At 39.3% G+C, this 19,917-nt stretch overlaps 1 protein-coding gene across 2 annotated transcripts; it reads right to left on the bottom strand.

The window, feature by feature from the left end:
• Positions 1-747: 747 nt before the first annotated feature.
• LOC143017744 (uronyl 2-sulfotransferase homolog pip-like) lies at positions 748-14,129 on the bottom strand. 2 transcript variants are annotated; one of them, XM_076172575.1, is made up of 6 exons: positions 13,898-14,129; positions 10,826-11,495; positions 6,566-6,758; positions 4,139-4,500; positions 3,238-3,404; positions 748-2,061 (listed from the first exon to the last, which is right to left on the bottom strand). In XM_076172575.1, the coding sequence occupies exons 2-6, from the start codon at positions 10,939-10,941 to the stop codon at positions 1,904-1,906; spliced, it is 996 nt and encodes a 331-aa protein (XP_076028690.1). In that variant the 5' UTR covers positions 10,942-11,495; positions 13,898-14,129; the 3' UTR covers positions 748-1,903. The 2 variants fall into 2 exon arrangements, with proteins under 2 accessions (XP_076028690.1, XP_076028691.1); XM_076172576.1 differs by lacking the exon at positions 13,898-14,129 and adding an exon at positions 12,174-12,317.
• Positions 14,130-19,917: the final 5,788 nt, after the last annotated feature.

Consider the following 19,917-nt stretch of genomic DNA (forward strand, 5'->3'; position numbering starts at 1 on the left):
AAGTAGCAGCACCAGAAGGGCAATTGTGTCTTACTTGGTAAATTACTCAGAATAAGGGAAATGAACATATACAGTAGACATCTAATATATATTTAGAATGTTACCAATAATAACGATTTGTACATGATACTTTTTCATAGGGTCTGCAGCTTTGGTCACCTCCCTGCACTAAGAGACATGGCTGGGAAAACGACAATTGGTGTTCTTCTGGATTAAGGTCAGTTCTGAGATCAAACTAGTTTAATTTACCACCGAGGAGACAAGTTCTTCCTTGTATGCAGTCCTGATATCTGGTGATAATGACTTGGAAAACTGCCGTAGTAATTCGTCAAGATTGAACATACAGTCTCTTGTCCAAACAGGAATGTATAATAGTACGTTTGTTAATAACACACAGGAAACCCACAGTCGGAGAAAATAAATTCCGAATAAAAGAAGATTCTATATTTCAGCTACCAACTGTAGCCCTCTTCAGCAAAGTACATGGGACAGTGGACAATTGGGACTTATAAGCTACATATACAAAGAAATGAGAGGGAATGTGGACTGATGGCATCACTCAACATTAACATTTCTAAAGGGCAGTGGGCTCCTGACATCATTTCCCGAGCGGCGGTTAGTAAGCTTGCCTGAAGTTTACAACCCCCCTCCACCTCACCCTCCCCTCACCCCATCTTACCCCGCGTCTGAGTAATACAATCAGTCCACGTTCCCTCTCATTTCTTTGTATCTGTAGCTTATAAGTCCCAATTGTCCACTGCCTCATGCACATTCCTGAAGAGGGCTACAGTTGGTAGCCGAAATATAGAATCTTCATTTATTCGAAGTTTATTTGTTCCGAATGTAGGTTTCTTGTGGGATACATTCTCTTGTTTACTTCGCATAGCAAGGCTATTGTTGGCAGACTTTTTTATTATTACATGTAACTTAAAAATCTTTCGACACCAATACATGTTTGCATTATCAAAGAATTCATTTCCATGTTAAATATGGCGGATCTGGAATGGAATCACCCAGTTTACACCAGAACACCATCGCCAGTCCCAGAGGCGAAGTGATAGATAAATTATTTGTTCCACCTTTACTCAAGCTAGGATCAAACTGAGATGCCATGGTATGTAACCTAAACGTAATAACTATGATACAAAGTAACACCATCATTGTAAAATAATAATAGTAATAACAATAATGATAATAATAATAATAATAATTATAATAATAATACTGATATATGATGCAGTTTTTCTGCAAAACTCGAGAATCGGAATGATTGCATGTACCTAATTGTAGTATACAGGGAAGGAACAACGTTATGTATTCCGTGGGTTGCATCACCATGGTATAATGTGACAATAATATCTTATTTTCACACAAGCATACCAACTATGGATTCGTCCGTTCATGGCGCACAGGGTCGAGGGAGAGAGATACGACATGTTCTAACCTGAGGGGAAATAGACAACTTTCTCATGTGTGGGCAAAACGAACTCCACACACACTGTGGTTTGAAAACAAGGAAGTACTCCGCATTGAGATCTGAGGGTAAGTAGGAGCTCTGTCTCGCAGTCTGGGAAAGTAGGTCATCTATCTTGCAGTGAATGGATACGAAGTAAATTACAATTCCATGAGAGATCCTCAAAGTTCTGTTCTGAAGTTGATCATTCAATTACAATCTATTTCAGCCTTCGAATATGAGATTAACCGCAATCTAGTCCGAAAAAAGTGGCACGCAAGGTCGTGCCCAGACACTACGGATCGAACTCTGCCCTATCCCAAGGGTGAGTGTAAACATCTCTCTGTAATAATACCCGTACGTGGTTTCAAGCTACTCTTCGTCAGGAGCAGGAACCTGCCTACCTTACAACATCATCCAGAGGTCCCCTGACCCATCTCCGTGCCAATTTCACAAGCCCTGAGAATTAAAGGCATCGAACTGGCGAAGAAGACGCTGGCGAAGGAAATGGTAGAAGTCGTACTCGAGGGTGAGGTTCTGACGAAGCTTCTGCTCGACCTCAGGATCGGTGCTGGGTGGTCGCTGTCGGTTGCGATTTAGATGTGGCGCTAAAGGGAAGAAAACGGAGAGTGGCTTAACTCTTTGCAAATCAATTTGTACTTGTATTCTAACTAATGCCAGGGATTTTATTTTATTGCCTGGTGCCCGTTCAATACCTTCGGTACGTGACTTTGTCTATCCATCTTATGTTCTCTTATTTCTGGTTTTCTTTCTGACCGTTCAATAACTGCTGTTTTAGAAAGTCATTTCTCTTTTCCCATGCCTATACCCTCCCCCCCATGGTGTCTCACAGGGTTCCATTGTATTTCCCATCCTTTTCCTTTTATTCATAAATGACCTAGTTGATTGTACATCTACTATGCACTCTAATGCTCATGACACTACTCTTAATTCTGCTACATAATTCCCTAAACCCCCTTTTCAATCTAAGCACCATTCTTCTAGGAAGATCATTGCAGAACACCGGAATCCTGACCTTTCTATCATACCTGATTTGTAGCAGAGAAAACCTAGTGTCTTTCAACCCCACCATAACTCAATTTCTCCACTTACCTACCGAATTAACCTTCTATAGAGCTGCCTCCTTGTCTTCGATGGCACACATCTTTTTACTTCCGGCATACCAAACATTGTTAACCTATCCTTCACATGTAAATTCAGCTAGAAAACTCATATCTCAACTATTGCTAGAATATTTTTTAATGAAATAAGGTGTTTTGTAGCGCCTTCTAAATGTTCTAAATTCTAATCCAGCTACCGAATCTATATAGAAGACATACTCGTCATTGCATCGAGTACGTTTCTCTTGTTTGAGACTTACCTCAATCAGTAGTCTACTACGAGGTAAGGTAAAGTCCAAATTTTGGAAGAGATTACAAAGTTGGTGAGAAATGAGGAGGTGAGGAGGAGAGCGGGCTTGGACAGGGAGCTGGCAGAGAGGGTCGATGAAAGATTATTGGTATGTTTGAGTACACGGAAAGAATAAATGAAGAAAGATGAGCAAAAGTAGAGTGGAAAGTAGTGGTGGATCGAGTAAACTTGAGGGGACGACCAGAAATGAGATGATTGGATGGGGTTGCAGGGGTTTCGAGCAAGAGGGGAGTGTCTTTTGAGGTTGGGGTGTCGATAAGTTGGGCGGCGGAGAGAGGATTCTCTCCGACGTCTATCTTGCTACACAGTCACTGGGTACCCATCATCGCTGGTCCCTAGCCCAATCGACTGACCTTCGAGCTCGTCGTGGTACAGCTCTGTGATGCCCTTGAAGAATATGGGTATGCGATCCTCAAGGACCCTTAGCGTGGCGTTGACCTCCTCCAGAACAGCTACAACGGGGTACCAAGCCTCCACGTGACGTTGCGCCGTTGCCAGCGCCTCAGGATTGTTCAGTTCCCTGTTGGAGGAGCAGGTAGGTAGGAGGGGGAGAGGGCAGGGCGGTCTGGTTGTTACACGAAGGAATGCAAAGAACAAGTCATTGGGTCTTTACAAAGTTGTATGTTTCAGGACTTTTCTCACAGTAGGTTGTAATTTATGATTTGTGATTACAAAATGTATGTAAGGGGAGAGTGTCACTTGGGAAGTGGAAGACACCAGTGTAAAGAATATAGAAACTTGAAAATCCTGATTTGTGTTAAAGTGTGATGCAAATGACGAGACAGACACACAGACAGAAAAAGATATATAGTGAGAGAGAGATGTGTGTGTGTATGTGTGTGTGTGATTCACCATGGTCTTGGATCACGTGTTGGACTCGTGATCGACTGCTATTTCCCTCCCGGAAGAGAGCTCAGAGCTCATATATGACCGATCTATGAGTAATGTTGTAACCTTATACGCACACACATAACCAACTCCCTGCCTACGAGAGTTGAAGTCACAACTTACAGTGCAGCGATACTGAAATTATTTCAGCCCTGGTCGGGATTCGAACCCGGACCGCCGTAGTGGCAGCCGAGAACTCTACCAACTGCGCCACGAGTTGTGTGCGTGTGCGTGTGTGTGTGTGTGTGTGTGTGTGTGTGTGTGTGTGTGTGTGTGTGTGAGAGAGAGAGAGAGAGAGAGAGAGAGAGAGAGAGAGAGAGACAGAAAGAGAGTCATGTCCCTTGCATCATATACAGTATGCCCCACCTGCAGAACTGTTGGTGTCCGCAGAAGTAGGGGATGGATAGGTCGTACTCATGTCCGGCAAGGAAGATACACTCCGAGTCCTGGTTCCGCACGCACTCCTCCAAGGTGCTGTATTGGGGAGGACTCCAAGCAGCTGGGGGAGGGGACACGCCCTTGGGGAACACCAGATCGGGCCGGGGAGTGGCTCGTGCGTAGTAGAACCTGGAGGCGAGTTTCTCGACCGGGTCCCGGACTCCGCTGAAGTAGAGGGGCATCTTGAGCCCCAGGCGGCTGAAGTTCGTGAAATGGACGTGTCGGTCGAAGGAGATGATGGGCACCGTGTTTTCGTACAGGTGTTCTCCAATCTCTTCCGCCAGACTCATCTGAAGGCGAAGGAGGGAGTTTGTGAGTCAACGAGTCAGTGAGGCGGCAGGCAAGGAGAGAGGGGGGAAAAAGAGGGTGCGAAGGAGGCAAGAAAGAAAGGGGGGAAAGAGGAGGTAGGGAAGGGGGAAAAGGAAAGTGAGAGAAGGAGGGGAGAAGGGAGGAAATGGAGGAGGTAGAAAGGGAGTGGGAGGGAGGGAGGAAGAAAGAAGAGAAGGAATGGAAGGAGGAAAGGATGGAGGGGGGAAGGGAAGTGGGGAAGGATGGAAGGAGGAAGGGGGGGGGAAAGGAGGGAGAGAGGGAGGAGTCTCGCTAAGGTCCAGGTGAAGGGGAACAGAAGTACCAGGATGTACCACGACTTATTTTTTCTTCTTCTACCTCCTAGAGGGAAATTTTAATTCATTTTTGTTCTCCCAGTATGTGGATTTTCTGATCTCCTATAGTCGTCTTGGGGTTACATCCTAGCTGAAAAATCATAAAAATACATCCTGAAAAAAGTGGAATTAGTATTGATTCAGTTCTATTCTCTCTGCTGCTAAAACTCCTTTGTTCACTGGAACGAAACTCGATTGCTTGCTGATACTCCACATTTCATGAAAACTATTGTCATCGGTGACAGATAATTGGATGACCACTTTTTTCCCTTTTTTCCTTGTCATGAATGGTTAAACATACACATAAAATAGGATATACAATAAGGTATGCACAAATTAATCATGGTCTATAGGCCTGGAAAATATAAAAAACACGAAAATATCCATGTTTTTTTTTTGTCAAGATTTTTTTAGAAAAACTTTTTTTTTATAAAAAAAAAAATTGTAGTTGACAGCTTGTTCAGCAATTCCTGGCACATTATCAAATGACACAGGTCCACCATCAATCTGACCTCGGCACCTGTGATTTTTTTTTTTCTTCAAATATTAAGTTGGTGAAAAATTACCAGTTTTGTGGAAAGCATCAGGTAAAATGCGACACAGCAACTGAAATTTATCAGAAAGCAGGAATTTAAAAAATGCCTCTAACAATGTTAGGAGCGATGTAGTAAATGGGTGACAGCAGAATGGAAATGCTTTGAAGAAGACTGAAGGCCATAATTAGCTTCATTTTTGTGTTATACGACTACGTGTAATTTCTACTTATGATCCTACTTCTCTTTACTACATACTCTCTGTAACTAATCCTAAATTAGAGTGCATGAATCTCCCAGTTTCGGACAGAAACTGATGCAGATTTGACACACTAGTTTGAACAAAATACGAACACGAAATGATAAAGTTATTATTTTATTTGTTTTGTTGATGTAATTTTCGAATCTAGGTTATTAACCGAAAACACATACGATATATTTTCCTAATCTATTGATACAGTTTAACTATGAAAAACATTACAATAATTTGTGTTTCTTAATAGTATTCTTGATATTATAATGTCCATCCTAAAATATATATACTCACTATCCTATAACACAGAATAATCACAGTGACTCTACTATGATTTTTACCTGACAACTACAAACTTTCCAACCACTCCGTCTATTATTTCATTCTATTAAGATCTCCTAATACCACTACATTGACATTCCCCCCAAAACTCTCTACGCACTCATCCAAAGTGCCTCCCTTTCCTGCCACAGTTTCAGTAAGATTGTGTGTTCTGTGTCTTCATTTCTATAAAACGAGTCTTTTTTCAATACCATGCAATTGAATATGAAGATCGGTAAGTTTGGTGAACGAGCTTGTGAAAAGATAGTCGAGTGCAAAAAATGGCGTTGGAGTGTAAACGTGCGTTCCAGTCGTGTGTATGTGATTGCTCTTTACGTGACAACTTGTACATGTGATTGGATCTGTGTTTGGGAGAAAGGTCGATGGAGTGGAAGCAGAAGTAGGTGGTGGAGAAAATTACGTCGAAGATTTAGTGAATGGATGAGGTTAGGAAAAGACAAATTCCCTTTCCCTTCTCCCTCTCCCCCTTTCTACTGATTCCTCTCATATGTCTACCCCCTTCCTCCCGTCTCTATCTTCTCACCTTCGACATTTATTCTTCAACCTTCGTCATAGATCCTCTTACCTGTTCCTTGTCCGTCAGGTACCTCCTGACGGTGTTCCTGAGACGGACGTGCCTGAAGCCGTTTTGGCCTTGGAGCCACTGCAGGAGAAGGACAAACATTTCCGAGCCGGTTTTTGGTACCCGGTTGAAAAAGAGCACATGTTCCGTCAGGAGAGGATTTGGGTTGTCCTTGGGAAGGCGGTCGGGTGTGGGACTGCGGGGGGAGACGTGGTAGGCGGGATTAATTAGGGGAGGGCAGCAGGAAGTACACTCTTCACCAAATAATGAGACATAATGAATATGGGTTACTTTCGTCTACAGTCGCTTTCTCATACCGCAATAGCGGATGTCTTCTAGGGAGCTGTAGGAGGTGAAGATTCAATACTGAGTGAGTTACGATTTACAAGACTTCGTACTATAAATGTTCGAAATAGAGAAAAATCATTGGTACTTACAAGTGAAGCCAATACAAAAGTAATACTTTTAAGATCTATGTTGATAAACTGATAACAGCGTCTTCGACTACAACTGAATAAGGAAATTATCGCGCTATGTATCAAGGACAATTATTCTACTTTATCATTATTATTACTATTGTTATTATTATCATTATCATCATCATTATTATTATTATTGTTGTTATTATTATTATTATTATTATTATTATTATTATTATTATTATTATTATTATTATTATTATTATTATTATTATTATTATTATTATTATTATTATTGTTATTATTATTATTATATATCTTTACGGTTGTTTTAGTACTTATACTGCGGGAGCAGTTGATATAAATTTGTTAGGAAAGTTTAGCAACAATTCCTATATGACACCATTTGATTTTGGTAGTCATTTTGTGAATGTCAAGTTCACCGAGAATAGGAAAATCGTTAATCCATTGCAACTCCCTCAATTTCTGTCCGATTGACTTGAGACCTGGACTAGAATTGTATATTATTTTCAGTTACAATACTATTCATTACATTAAAGACAAATACAAAGTTTTAAAATCAATAAGTGAAGGTCATCGCTGCAATAAACTAACTGCAGCCGGGTGAGGAGTATTGTACTTGGAGCCTCGTATTTATTCTACTCTTATTCTTTTTCTCAGCCTGTTTCTCTCAAGAACCATTTTCAAGTAATTTCCCCCCAAGAATCCTCTTCAAATGACGCTTGCTTGTACTGTACAAAGCCACATCGTGAAGACTGCCGACGTCCTACAAGTGGGATTTCCATCTGCAAGCTGGCTGCTTAACATATGCGTGAGGGTTTCCAATTGCTTCAACTCCAGTGAAAGAGTACACCAGATAATCCTCACAAGCAACGAGCAAACAACCTTCGATATTATCACCATTGTGATAAGGCCCCGAACACCCAGTCGCGGCAAAGAGAGCACACATCATATGTGGACAACAACGCCTAGCACATCATGTACTCCATTTTTACTATTTCTAAAATTTACTAAATTGTATATTTCACTGTATCTCTATATCGCTGTTAACTCAATAAACAAATTACTATCATACACACACACACACACACACAAGATTTTTGGAGAAACTTATAATTTAATAAGAACAATCAAAATGGCATTTACATACCTGGATGAAGAAATGGTGAAGAAAATACTAATCACTTTGATAAGACCAAGATTGGAATATGCAGCAACGATGTGGTCACCAAGTACAAAAAAAATGTATAACAAAACTTGAAAGAATACAAAGAGCAATTACAAAATTGGCACCAACACTCTCAAAACTGTCATATGAAGAGAGACTAACAAAACTTGAGCTACAGACACTAGAGCAAAGAAGAGAGAGAGGAGAATTGATAACTAATTACAGAATCATGAAAGGCATAGAAATTATTGATAGAGAGTATCTAATAAAATGGGATGATAGAAATACAAGAGAACTCGGAAGGAAAATCAAGAAAGACAGCTATAGAAGAGATCTGAAAAAGAACAGCTTTTCTCACAGAGTAATAGACATTTGGAACAAGTAAGATGAGAAAGTGGTGTGTGGAAAAACAATACATGAATTTAAAAATAGTTTAGATAAAATGAGATATGAAGACGGGACTCCACGAGCATAGCTCCCCTTCCCGTAAAATACAACTAGGTAAATACACACACACACATATATATATATATATATATATATATATATATGTGTGTGTGTGTGTGTGTGTATATATATATATATATATATATATATATATATGTATATATACTTAAATCCATGCCTATACAAAATTGTCAATTGTATATTATGTAGCTGTGTAAGACTAAATTCTTGTATACTATTCTAAAGATGACTCCCTTAAGTCGAAACTTCAATTAGATATGGAAGACTATGGAAGGCCCACACCCCTGAAATGAGATCTACTGTGAGAAAAATTGAAAATATCAGTAAGAAAATTAATCAGTGTCAAAATCCTGTCGTGTTTAACACAGTGTGTATTAGTTAGAATCTGTGCCCAAATATACAAATACATACATATATATATATATATATATATATATATATATATATATGTGTGTGTGCGTGTGTGTGTGTGTGTGTGTATGTGTATATACACACACACATATATATATATATATATATATGTATATACTGTATATGTATATATATGTTTATATATACATATATATGTATATATATGTATATATATACTATATATATATATATATATATATATATATATATATATATATATATATATATGTATATACGCTTCTCCCCTTCAACATGGATCCCAGACTCCAGATCGTCACACACACACACACACACACACACACACACACATATATATATATATATATATATATATATATATATACAAACACCAAGGAAAATAATAAAATGATGGCTGAGCGCTTTCGTCTATTTAGACATCTTCAGGGTTTTGAGTATATATACAAAGTGGGAGGTAATGGATGGGAACAGGAAAAGATTGTGACGGAGTATCTCATGGTCTACATAACTGAAATTTAAATTGTTGACAACTTAAATTTAAGTCAAGGAATGTACAAACTTGATAATTTTATTGTTAAAATGGTGGTGACCCAAACGTCCGCTGCCGCGAACGGTATAGGTAGACCATGAGATCCCTCACAACCTTTTCCTGTTCCCATCCATGACTTCCTACTTTGTATATGTGTTCATTGTATGTACCCTGAATATATATATATATATATATATAATATATGTATATAATATATGTATATATATACATATATATATATTGCAGAAACCACAGGGAAATTAAAGTCGGAATACTGAACGTTTTCGTCTGTTACGACATCCTCAGAGTACAAGAAAGAAAAAATAGAACACAATATTTATACAGAAGTAAGAAAACTGGGAGAGGTTATAGTCACATAAAACCTTCGGACATTATACATACATACACATTCAATTACACATGGAAATGTTAATGGTAATAATAATAAAAGTACATACACATTCATATACACATGTAAATAAGAAAGGTAATAGTACAAAAAATATATATATATATTCAAAAGAGCAAAATCATTGTTACCATTAATATTTCTATATGTATATGAGTATGTATGTATGTATTACGTCCGGACGTTTTATTTGGCTATAACCTTTTCAGTTTTCTTATTTCTGTTCAATATTGTGTTGTTTTTTTGTACAATTTGATAATATTATCTTGTGTTTTGGTTAAACAATCTTATAATCATAGGATATTTAAGCAGTACCAAGTTTCCTAATTGTACCAAATGTCCTATGGACCTTTCGGCCACATGATTTTGCTCTTTTGAATTTTTTTTTTTTTTTACTATTACCTTTCTTATTTCCATGTGTATATGAATGTGTATGTACTTTTATTATTATTACCATTAACATTTCCATGTGTAATTGAATGTGTATGTATGTATAATGTCCGAAGGTTTTATGTGACTATAACCTCTCCCAGTTTTCTTACTTCTGTATAAATATTGTGTTCTATTTTTTCTTTCTTGTACTCTGAGGATGTCGTAATAGACGAAAACGTTCAGTATTCCGACTTTAATTTCCCTGTGGTTTCTGCAATATTTTTTCGTCACGCGTTATTGTGATTATTTTTGCAATATATATATATATATATACACACACATAGACGAAAGCGCTCGGTTATTTTATTTTCCAGGGTGGTTGTTCCGCATATATATATATTTATATATATATATATATATATATATATATATATATATATATATATATATATATATAAGTCCATACTGTTGTATAATGTATACTTACACTAAGACAACTGCCTGGTTGCGAAGTATGTTGAGTCCGTTTATGCTCCAGTGTGCAATGGTAACGAAGACGACTCCCAAGCACAATCCCAGCACTCCCCTGACGCGGACCCACATCCTCGTTTCTCCAAGCTTTTTCAAGTAGCACTCTAGCTATGGTTTGTTCTTTAGATGTGCCGGTCGTTACTTGAGGTTACCGGTCCTCCTAGGTTGGTTACCGGTCCTCCTAGGTTGGTTACCGGTCCTCCTAGGTGGGTTTTTTCCCCGAGTGGAAAGTGGTCCAATTATGACCCAAGCAAGTTCACCCTTTGGTTAGGGTAAGACTTGGGGAAAAACCGGAACTTAGCTTGTCGAACCCTTGGAATGGTGTTGCGAATCAAATGTCAAATTTGAATTTTGTTCGAAACCTGATTTGCCGTGGAAGGGGAACTGAAGGCACCTGTGCAAGTTAATTTTTCTACAAAGTCTTTACAAATACATAAACACCTTATCAATTCAGTATCTACATTTGGTTGGTTGGTGAAACACTCACATTTTCTAGAGTTGCGTTTGATGCAAGGACCTATGCATTTGTTATATCTGTATATATAAATAAATGCTTTTTTCTAGGTTTTATATCTGGTATTAACAGATGTACCTACTAACATTACTTCTTCGAATGAGCCAAGCATCTGCAAAATAAATGAAACTCCAGTCAGCAACTGTATCAAATATATTGTGGCGAAATTGCATGTATGAATTACGTAACAATATAAACTCATTTTAGTCTTTCGATTAGGTCCTGAAAAAGGTAAAAAAAAAAATCCATATATACTTGAGGAGGACCCAAAAATTCCAAAGATTTAATGCTCTAAGATTCACAAGCCAGGAGTACCCCTGAGACCCATCATATCAAGGATAGGAAATACCCCACACTGACTGGCAAAACATCTCGCCACACCATTGTCATCTTCTCTTGGCAAAATAAATGGAACTCACCTCAAGAATTCGACGGACCTAATCGAAAGACTAAAATTAGTAAACTTCAATTATAAACTTTTTGATAAGTGCAGATGTATAATCTACATATGTTCCAATATTCGGTAACCCATCCCTTTTAGTTGGCACGCTAATGGACAGGAAACTGCGTCACTCTCTTGAGGGCTCTCGAATGTAAACTTTTCACGATAACAAGCAAATTACATCTAGAGTTGCACATCGCCGTGACGCGTTCCTTCGAAACTTTAAACCCCGATAGCGATTCTGCATTCTCAGCTGTCAGGGTTCTTTTTGGCATACATTTCCAAAACAATGCAGTCTCGTCAGCATTGTACACCTGTTCAATACTTAAATGTTCACCACTAACTAACTTTGCAAATTCATCCACGTGTGCACCAGCCGCATCTTTGCTGAACGTTTTTCATCACACACCGCACGAAACTGCAAGCCATGCCGCGACTTGAAACGATGCAGCCAACCTTGTGAATAGTCACACGTGTGTTGCCATCTTTGTTGTTGCTCTTTGGATTCTTTCTAATTCCTTTATACAATTTTTTTTTTTTTTTTTTTTTTTTGCGTTGGGTGTCTATAGTGTCGCAGCGTACTTCAAACTTGGTCTTATCAGTGTGACTAATATTTTCTTTACCATTTCCTCATCCATGTAGTTAAAGGACACATTTATTGTTCTTAGTAAAATGTAGTTTTCTCCGACTTTTTTGTTGATATGCTTGTCTGGTGACACGTCTTTGTTAATTACTCCTAGGCCCTTTTCAGAGCTAACTTTTTTTATTTTTTTGTACCAATCTTATATTGCCCTGATATTCTATTCCTATATTTTCCAAATTCCATTATACTGCATTTCTTGATGTTGAAGTTCACTTCCCACCTTTGGCTCCATTTCCAGACTTTGTCCAGATCTCTGGTGATTCACGGTCTTCCTCTGTACTTATTTTCTTTAGTAATTTTGCGTCATCTGCAAAGAAGTTCATATGACATTCAACTCCTTCATCCATGTCACACACACACACACACACACACACACACACACACATATATATATATATATATATATATATATATATATATATATATATATATATATATATATATATGGCAAACATTATCGGGTCTAATACAGAACCTTGTGGGACTCCGCCTATCATTTCTTCCTTAGACGAATTTTTGTCTCTAAGCACCCTCATTTTTCTCCTGTTAATTTTTTTTTTTTTCATCTATTTCATTAACTTTCCTTGGACACCTGTTGTTCCAATTTTTCTTATTAGTTTGTTGTGCGGTACTTTATCAAATACCTTTTGTAAATCTAGAAAAGCACAATCCGCCCATCCGTCCCTTTCTTGTCTATTAGCATTGAATAAAAACAAAGTTGGTGACACAAGATCTTCCTTGTCTAAAGCCAAATTGTTTTGGATTCAGTAACTTATTTTCTTCCAGATGTTTAATCCATCTACTCGTGTGTATGTATTCACTTGGTCTTTGGATCACGTGTTGGACTCGTGATCGACAGCTATTTCCCTCCTGGAAGAGAGCTCAGAGCTCGTAGGTCCGATCTATGGGTAATGCTATGACCTTGCACACACACACACCCCCAACTCCCCGCCCACGAGAGTTGGAGTAACACCCCTCAGCGCTGCGATACTGATATTATTTCAGCCCCGGGCGAGGGTCGAACCCGGACCTCCGTAGTGGCAGGCCAGAGCTCTAACCACAGCGCCATGAAGTGTGTGTGTGTGTGTGTGTGTGTGTGTGTGTGTGTGTGTGTGTGTGTGTGTGTGTGTGTGTGTGTGTGTGTGTGTGTGTGTGTGATTCACCACGATCTTGGTTCACGTGTTGGACTCGTAATCGACAGCTATTTTCCTCCCGAAAGAGAGCTCAGAGCTCATATTTGACCGATCTATGGGTAATGCTGTGACCTTACACGCACACACAATCCCAACTCCCTGCACACGAGAGTTGGAATAACGACTCGCAGCGATACTTATATTATTTCAGCCCTGGGCGGGACTCGAATTCGGACCGCTGTAGCATAGGTTGCGAACGCTACCGCTGCGCCGTCGAGCAGTGTATGTATGAATACCTTAAGTGTTTCAAGACAATGTAAATGACACAACACTTCCGAGCGCGCACACCTTCCCACCGAGCGTCTTTCAAATACTAAAGAGGCGACGGGCATCACTTCCTTTCTCTTCCACCTCTGCTCGTACCACTACTTACTCCCGCAGTCCCCACCCGGTTCTACTCAAACTTTCTCCGTCTCCCTCGGTTACCATCTTTGCCCTTCGGGAAGATTTCCAGGAAGGGAGACCGGGTTTGATCTTACACGTTCCTGGTTAAAATCTCCTTCAGGGAAATTTTAGGCAATGGTGAGGCTGCCCAGTCTTGTCCAGGTGAACGAAATTTTACTGTCACTAGTCTTGTATAGCGCGCTTTCTTGGCGTCTTCGGGGAATCCAACGAATTGAGTAATAGCCGTCGTCGCCCCTGGGTAATATTAATTTCTCTTCTTTCCCACGGACCACTGGGGCATGCTCCCTCCCTCCCTACCATCCTTCAGTGGCAGCTGCAAAAAGTGAAATTTCTCCTAGCATGGATAACCCCGCACATCTCCCTCTCTCATGCCTGACCAACCCACTTTCACTAAGTGACAGACGCAGGCAGCAAGTAGGAAATGAGGCGTTTCTCAACGCTGCGTTTTGAATGGTTGTCTACGATGCAAACCGTTGTTCGCCGTGGGAGTAACTAATTGAAATTTTGTGAGAGAAATAGTTTGTTGGCCTTACAAGATTTCTATATTTATTAAACACAGCCGACGGGTTGAGGACAACAAAGACTTTTTCATGGCCATAGAGCAAGGATGGAAAGAATAAAACTTTAAATTACACAAAGCCTTCTATCTACTTTTCTAAAAAGAAGAAAAATTCCGGGTATTCAAAGCAGGTCTATGACGTCATTAGAAACGTTCTCGAATATCTTTAACACGGACATGAAGGCCATGGGTCAAAATATGTGCAATCACTATAATAAATTCCGTTGCAACTTTCGCGAGGCAAATTAAAATTCTTAGGGGCACTTAGGACAATAGCGATGCTAAAATGTCAGTATTCCTACATTTTCACTTCCACGTTTGTTAGCTACAGTTAAGTTTAAGCGGGGTTCACACAAACAACGTTGCAGAATCTCGTTTCTCGGCAGCCTTTTCCCGCTTTGCTGGACTCGTTGTTCACACGGTGACACAATAATGCGACCGGCAGATCACCTTGCAACCAATCTCGCATTAGCTGGTGTTTACAAACACCACCTGTAGTTTGACCAACATGGCGAGCTATGCACCACAACCCAACACAACTTAACGAAACTAACTTAATCTAACCAAACTAATCTACACTAACCTAACCAAACCTTGCTTCCCTCAAAAGGACGTCAATTTTAAAAATAATTGTCAGCTCTATAAATAAATTGCTGTGGGTGTATATGAGGTAATTACTCAGAATAAGAAGCTGTATCTGATGAGAAAGAAAAGAAAGGCCATGTTGAGACTGGTGAGAGTAAAAGAATACTATAACACAAGCTTAACAAGATTTGGTGTGATTCAACATAGAATATATCAGAAAGGAGCACTTCTGTTTCCAAGAAGGATAAATCTCTCCAAGAATTACTCTGAATTTAATTGTACATTTGTTGAGCACATTTAATCTTTTCTACTATGCATTTCTTAAATCTCTGCCTCTGCCCCAAACAAAGCCATTGGCACAATCAGCCCTTCATATATTCTATTTGCATCCATTTCCAAATACCTGTTTCTCATTACACTTTTTAATCCCCCAAGGCATCTATTTCTTCTTCTGTTACATGCGACCCTGAGTATCTGAAACTGTCCACTTCCTCCAGCCTCTCTCCTTTATGACTTCCAACTCGCTGCCACCCTCTCCCCTTGTACATCTCATTACCTTGCTTTCAACTTTCTCCTATCGCAAACCTTCCTAAATTCTGTCACAAACTCCCTTAATCGCCCCCCCCTCTGACCCTGCCACAAGCACAGTGTCACCAGCAAACAGCAACTGGCTCACCTTCCACTTTTCTCCATTTTAACCATCTCCAGTCCCCTCGCATTTTCCTCCTGCACCACCCCATCCATGTATGATTGAACAGCCATGGTGACACGACGGATCTAAGATGCAACCCCACCTTTACCTCAAACCACTTGCTCTCTCCGTTTCCAATTCTAACACATTACACAGGCTCTACTACTCTTGTAAAAACTCTTACATACATACATACATACATATAACAAGGGCTTACAAGGGAGGTAGCCAAAAAACAAAGGCATAAAATCAACTCCCATCCATTTCATCCCACATACTCCACTCCCATTCACCAAAGAATTACAAAGGCGGAGCATGCCGACAGGAGACCTTTTGGTCCATATCTAGGTCGAATGCGAAAAAAATCATAATAATAATAAGATAATAGATAAAAACTATAATAATGTAAATAACAAATAAAATACATAAATAAATGCATAGGTATAGTTAAATAATAAACAAACAGGTAAATACTAAATAATAATAGATTAACATATAACTAATAATAAATGAAAACCAGACAGACAAATGATAACAAAACAAAAACAAATAATATAAAATAAATTATAATCGTTACAGCATCTTGCTTAGGTGTTTATCTAAATGATTCTTAAAGCTTCGAACTGAACTACATTGCACTACCTGTGCAGGAAGTCTATTCCATTCATTAACTACACAGTTGGCAAAGTTGTTTCTACCTACTTCCAAATTGAATCTATTTCCGGACAGTTTGAGACCATTGTTTCTTGTCTGATTCTCACTCAATGTGAAAATTTTGTCACTTTTGATGTTGTCAATTCCCTTTAGAATCTTAAAGACCTGTATCAAGTCACCTCTGAGTCAACGTTTTTTTAGGGAAAACAGATTCATATGTTTTAGTCGATTTTCGTATGATTTATTTTTGATATTTGGAGTCAGTTTTGTGGCTCGCCGTTGTACTTTTTCCAGTCTGTCAATGTCTTTAATGAGATTCGGTGACCATACGGAAACAGCATATTCCAAATGTGGACGAACTGACGATTTATATAGCTTGTTAATGAGTGATGGACTTTTGAAATCAAAAGATCGCGCAATGAGTCCTAGAATCTTATTTGCTTTCTCAGAGGCTGAAATACACTGCTTAGATGATTTGAGGTCGTTACTGATAATTACACCGAGATCTTTTTCACTATCCACTTTTGTTAACGAATTTCCAAATAACTTGTAATCGTACTTACTGTTATTTTTACCTATGTGCATTACCTTGCATTTACTTGTGTTAAATTTCATTAGCCACTTTTCAGACCATTGCTGAAATTTATCTAAATCTTCTTGAATATCTAATTGGTTTGAGTGATCATTTGCCACTCCGCACAGTTTTGTACCATCAGCAAATTTGGAAGCAGTAGATTTTAGTCCATGGTCTATATCATTTATATATACTATGAATAGAAGTGGCCCAAGAACGGAACCCTGAGGAACTCCACTTGTAACATTTTTCCATCTAGAAGTTTTTCCATTTAAAACAACTCTCTGTTTTCGACCATTCAACCAATTACTAGTCCAACCTAATAGGCTACCACTTATTCCGTGTAAAGCTAATTTAGTAATTAGTCTTTCGTGTGGGACGGTATCAAAAGCTTTTGCAAAGTCTAGATATATTAAATCTATATTGTTTCTTTTGTCATAATTCGAGATAAATGTGTTGTAGAATTCGAGTAAGTTAGTCACGCAAGAACGTTTCCGTCTGAAACCATGCTGGCTATCATTTATCAAACGGTTACTTTCTAAATGATGTTCGATAGCATCTCTGATGATAGTTTCCATTATTTTTCCTACGATTGAAGTCAAACTTATAGGCCTATAGTTATTTGGCTTCTTTTTGTCACCTTTTTTGGATATGGGAGTAACATTAGCTAGCTTCCATTCTCTTGGGACATCTCCGGATATTATGGATTTCTTGAAAATAATTTCTAATGGAACAACAATCTCATTTTTCATTTCCTTTAAGATTCTTGGATGCCAACCATCAGGCCCTGGTGTTTTATTAACTTTGAGTTTATCTATACACCTTTTAATTTTTTCTTTTGTTATATTTACCGTAGTGAGTAAGTTTACCCTAGACTTTTCACAGGTTTCAGTTTGGAATTCACTTTGAGGTGTTTCGTTTACGAATACCGAGCTAAAATAATTGTTTAAGATATTACACATTCCTTCATTTGAATATTCAAGTTGACCGTCAGCAGATAATAGTGGACCAATGTGATTCCTAACAACCTTTTTATCTCTAATGTAACTATAGAATTCTTCCCTCTTTTCTTGGCTCCTTCTGGATGATGGGTCATCCCTGCATCTCGCCCACTGCCCTGGGTCAGAAGCAGTGGAGGAAGATACAGCACATCCACAGCAAGGCCGCTTCATTCAATCGGCGATCCCCTCTCTCCGTCCCCTCATGCAGAAAAAGAGACGGGGTGACGGAGTATTCTTACATACTCCCTCACCCCATCCCCCACCCACTCCCTTCCATGCATCACAGTATCATCCATACACAACCATTCTCCACTCACCCCTATCGTCTGTCTTTTACTTTCCTTCCTCAACAAACATCCCCCTCTCCCAGTGGCCCTTTTACCCCATCCATCCATCTCATCCTTGGTCGCCCCCTCATGTTCACACCTTCCACACCTCTTTTACTAATCTTTCTTCACTCATTCTTTCCATGTGTCCAAACCATCCCAATACTCTTTCATCAACCCTATCTCCCCCCCCCCCCCGCCTTGCACACACAATCTCATAGGGACCTGCCACTGAAACAACGCCTCCTCCCACCCTTGCCCTTGCAGGCAGGTTTTGGTGTTAACACGATGACCAGTCTGAGGACACACCACTCTTACATCTCTGCCTTAGCTTCGCGTATTGGAACTGGTCTGCAATTGGGTTCACTGCCGTTCCTCGTGAGGTTGAGTAAGGGTACAAAGGAAGCGGGTTCCAGCGTATCGACGTTGGCTGCCAGCTTTCCTGATTCCCCCGGACCATTCTTGAGAAACCACCATAATAGAATAATTTTGGCCTTTCAGACACTAGTGAAGAAGAAATGGAAATATCTTCGAGACCAACTTGTTGCGGAGCTTAGGACATTACCCCCACCTCAATCATATGATGCTGCAGGTGATACTCAAATAAAGTGGCAGTATTTCCATTTACTGAATTCCATGGAAGATGTGAAACCCAGAGCTTCAACGTGCAGGTCATTTCTGCAGTCTACTAGCGAGTGATGCTGCTGAAACCGCAATACCCAGGTCACCCCAGACACGATACCAAATGGATGACATGGAAACCCCCTTGGTTAGTGAGGAAAATATGTCAATCTTTTCACCACATAGTAAGGATACACCTGTGCTCCTCACGCTGGTCGGATCAGATTACCTGCGTACATTGTGATCACTTACGAGCGCCGGAAAAAACCTGGGTCGGAACTAGTGTTCTCTGTATTTACCTTATTTTAGCATACAGAAAAGGAACAACGTTCGTTAGGTCCCGTTTCCTATTCTCTAATTTTCCAACATACCTAGATTCAAATGCACCATTATGCTCTTAATTGGTGATCATGATGATGACCCCTCATATACTTCAACAATCAACAGGTCAGTCAGACATGGCTTGGCTGAAAGGAATCCATGTTATGCTCCATATATTAAGTTATACAAGTTTCAGACGTTAAGTTAGTAGTTAGCAGCAAGGCGCTTAGAAGCGGTCTCAAAAATACGTGTGACGTTTGCAATTTTCCAGACCTTATATATGTTCTCACAAAGCTGATCAAATTACTGCTGGGTTATTTGGAATTTGAGATTTTTTTCTTTATCGTCTTTTTTGTTATTATGTTTCATTCTTATTCAATTATTTGTTTCTATTTATTTAAACGCATTATGGACAATTGGTAATGGAAAACACTTGTCTGATTATTATGTATCAGTCAATGTGATATTCACCTAATAGATAATTTATTTGTAGCTAAGATTGAATGTCAGTGATGAAGT

Source organism: Oratosquilla oratoria, chromosome 33, assembly GCF_046742065.1.
Source record: "Oratosquilla oratoria isolate Oo_2021 chromosome 33, ASM4674206v1, whole genome shotgun sequence".
Taxonomy (NCBI): domain Eukaryota; kingdom Metazoa; phylum Arthropoda; class Malacostraca; order Stomatopoda; family Squillidae; genus Oratosquilla; species Oratosquilla oratoria.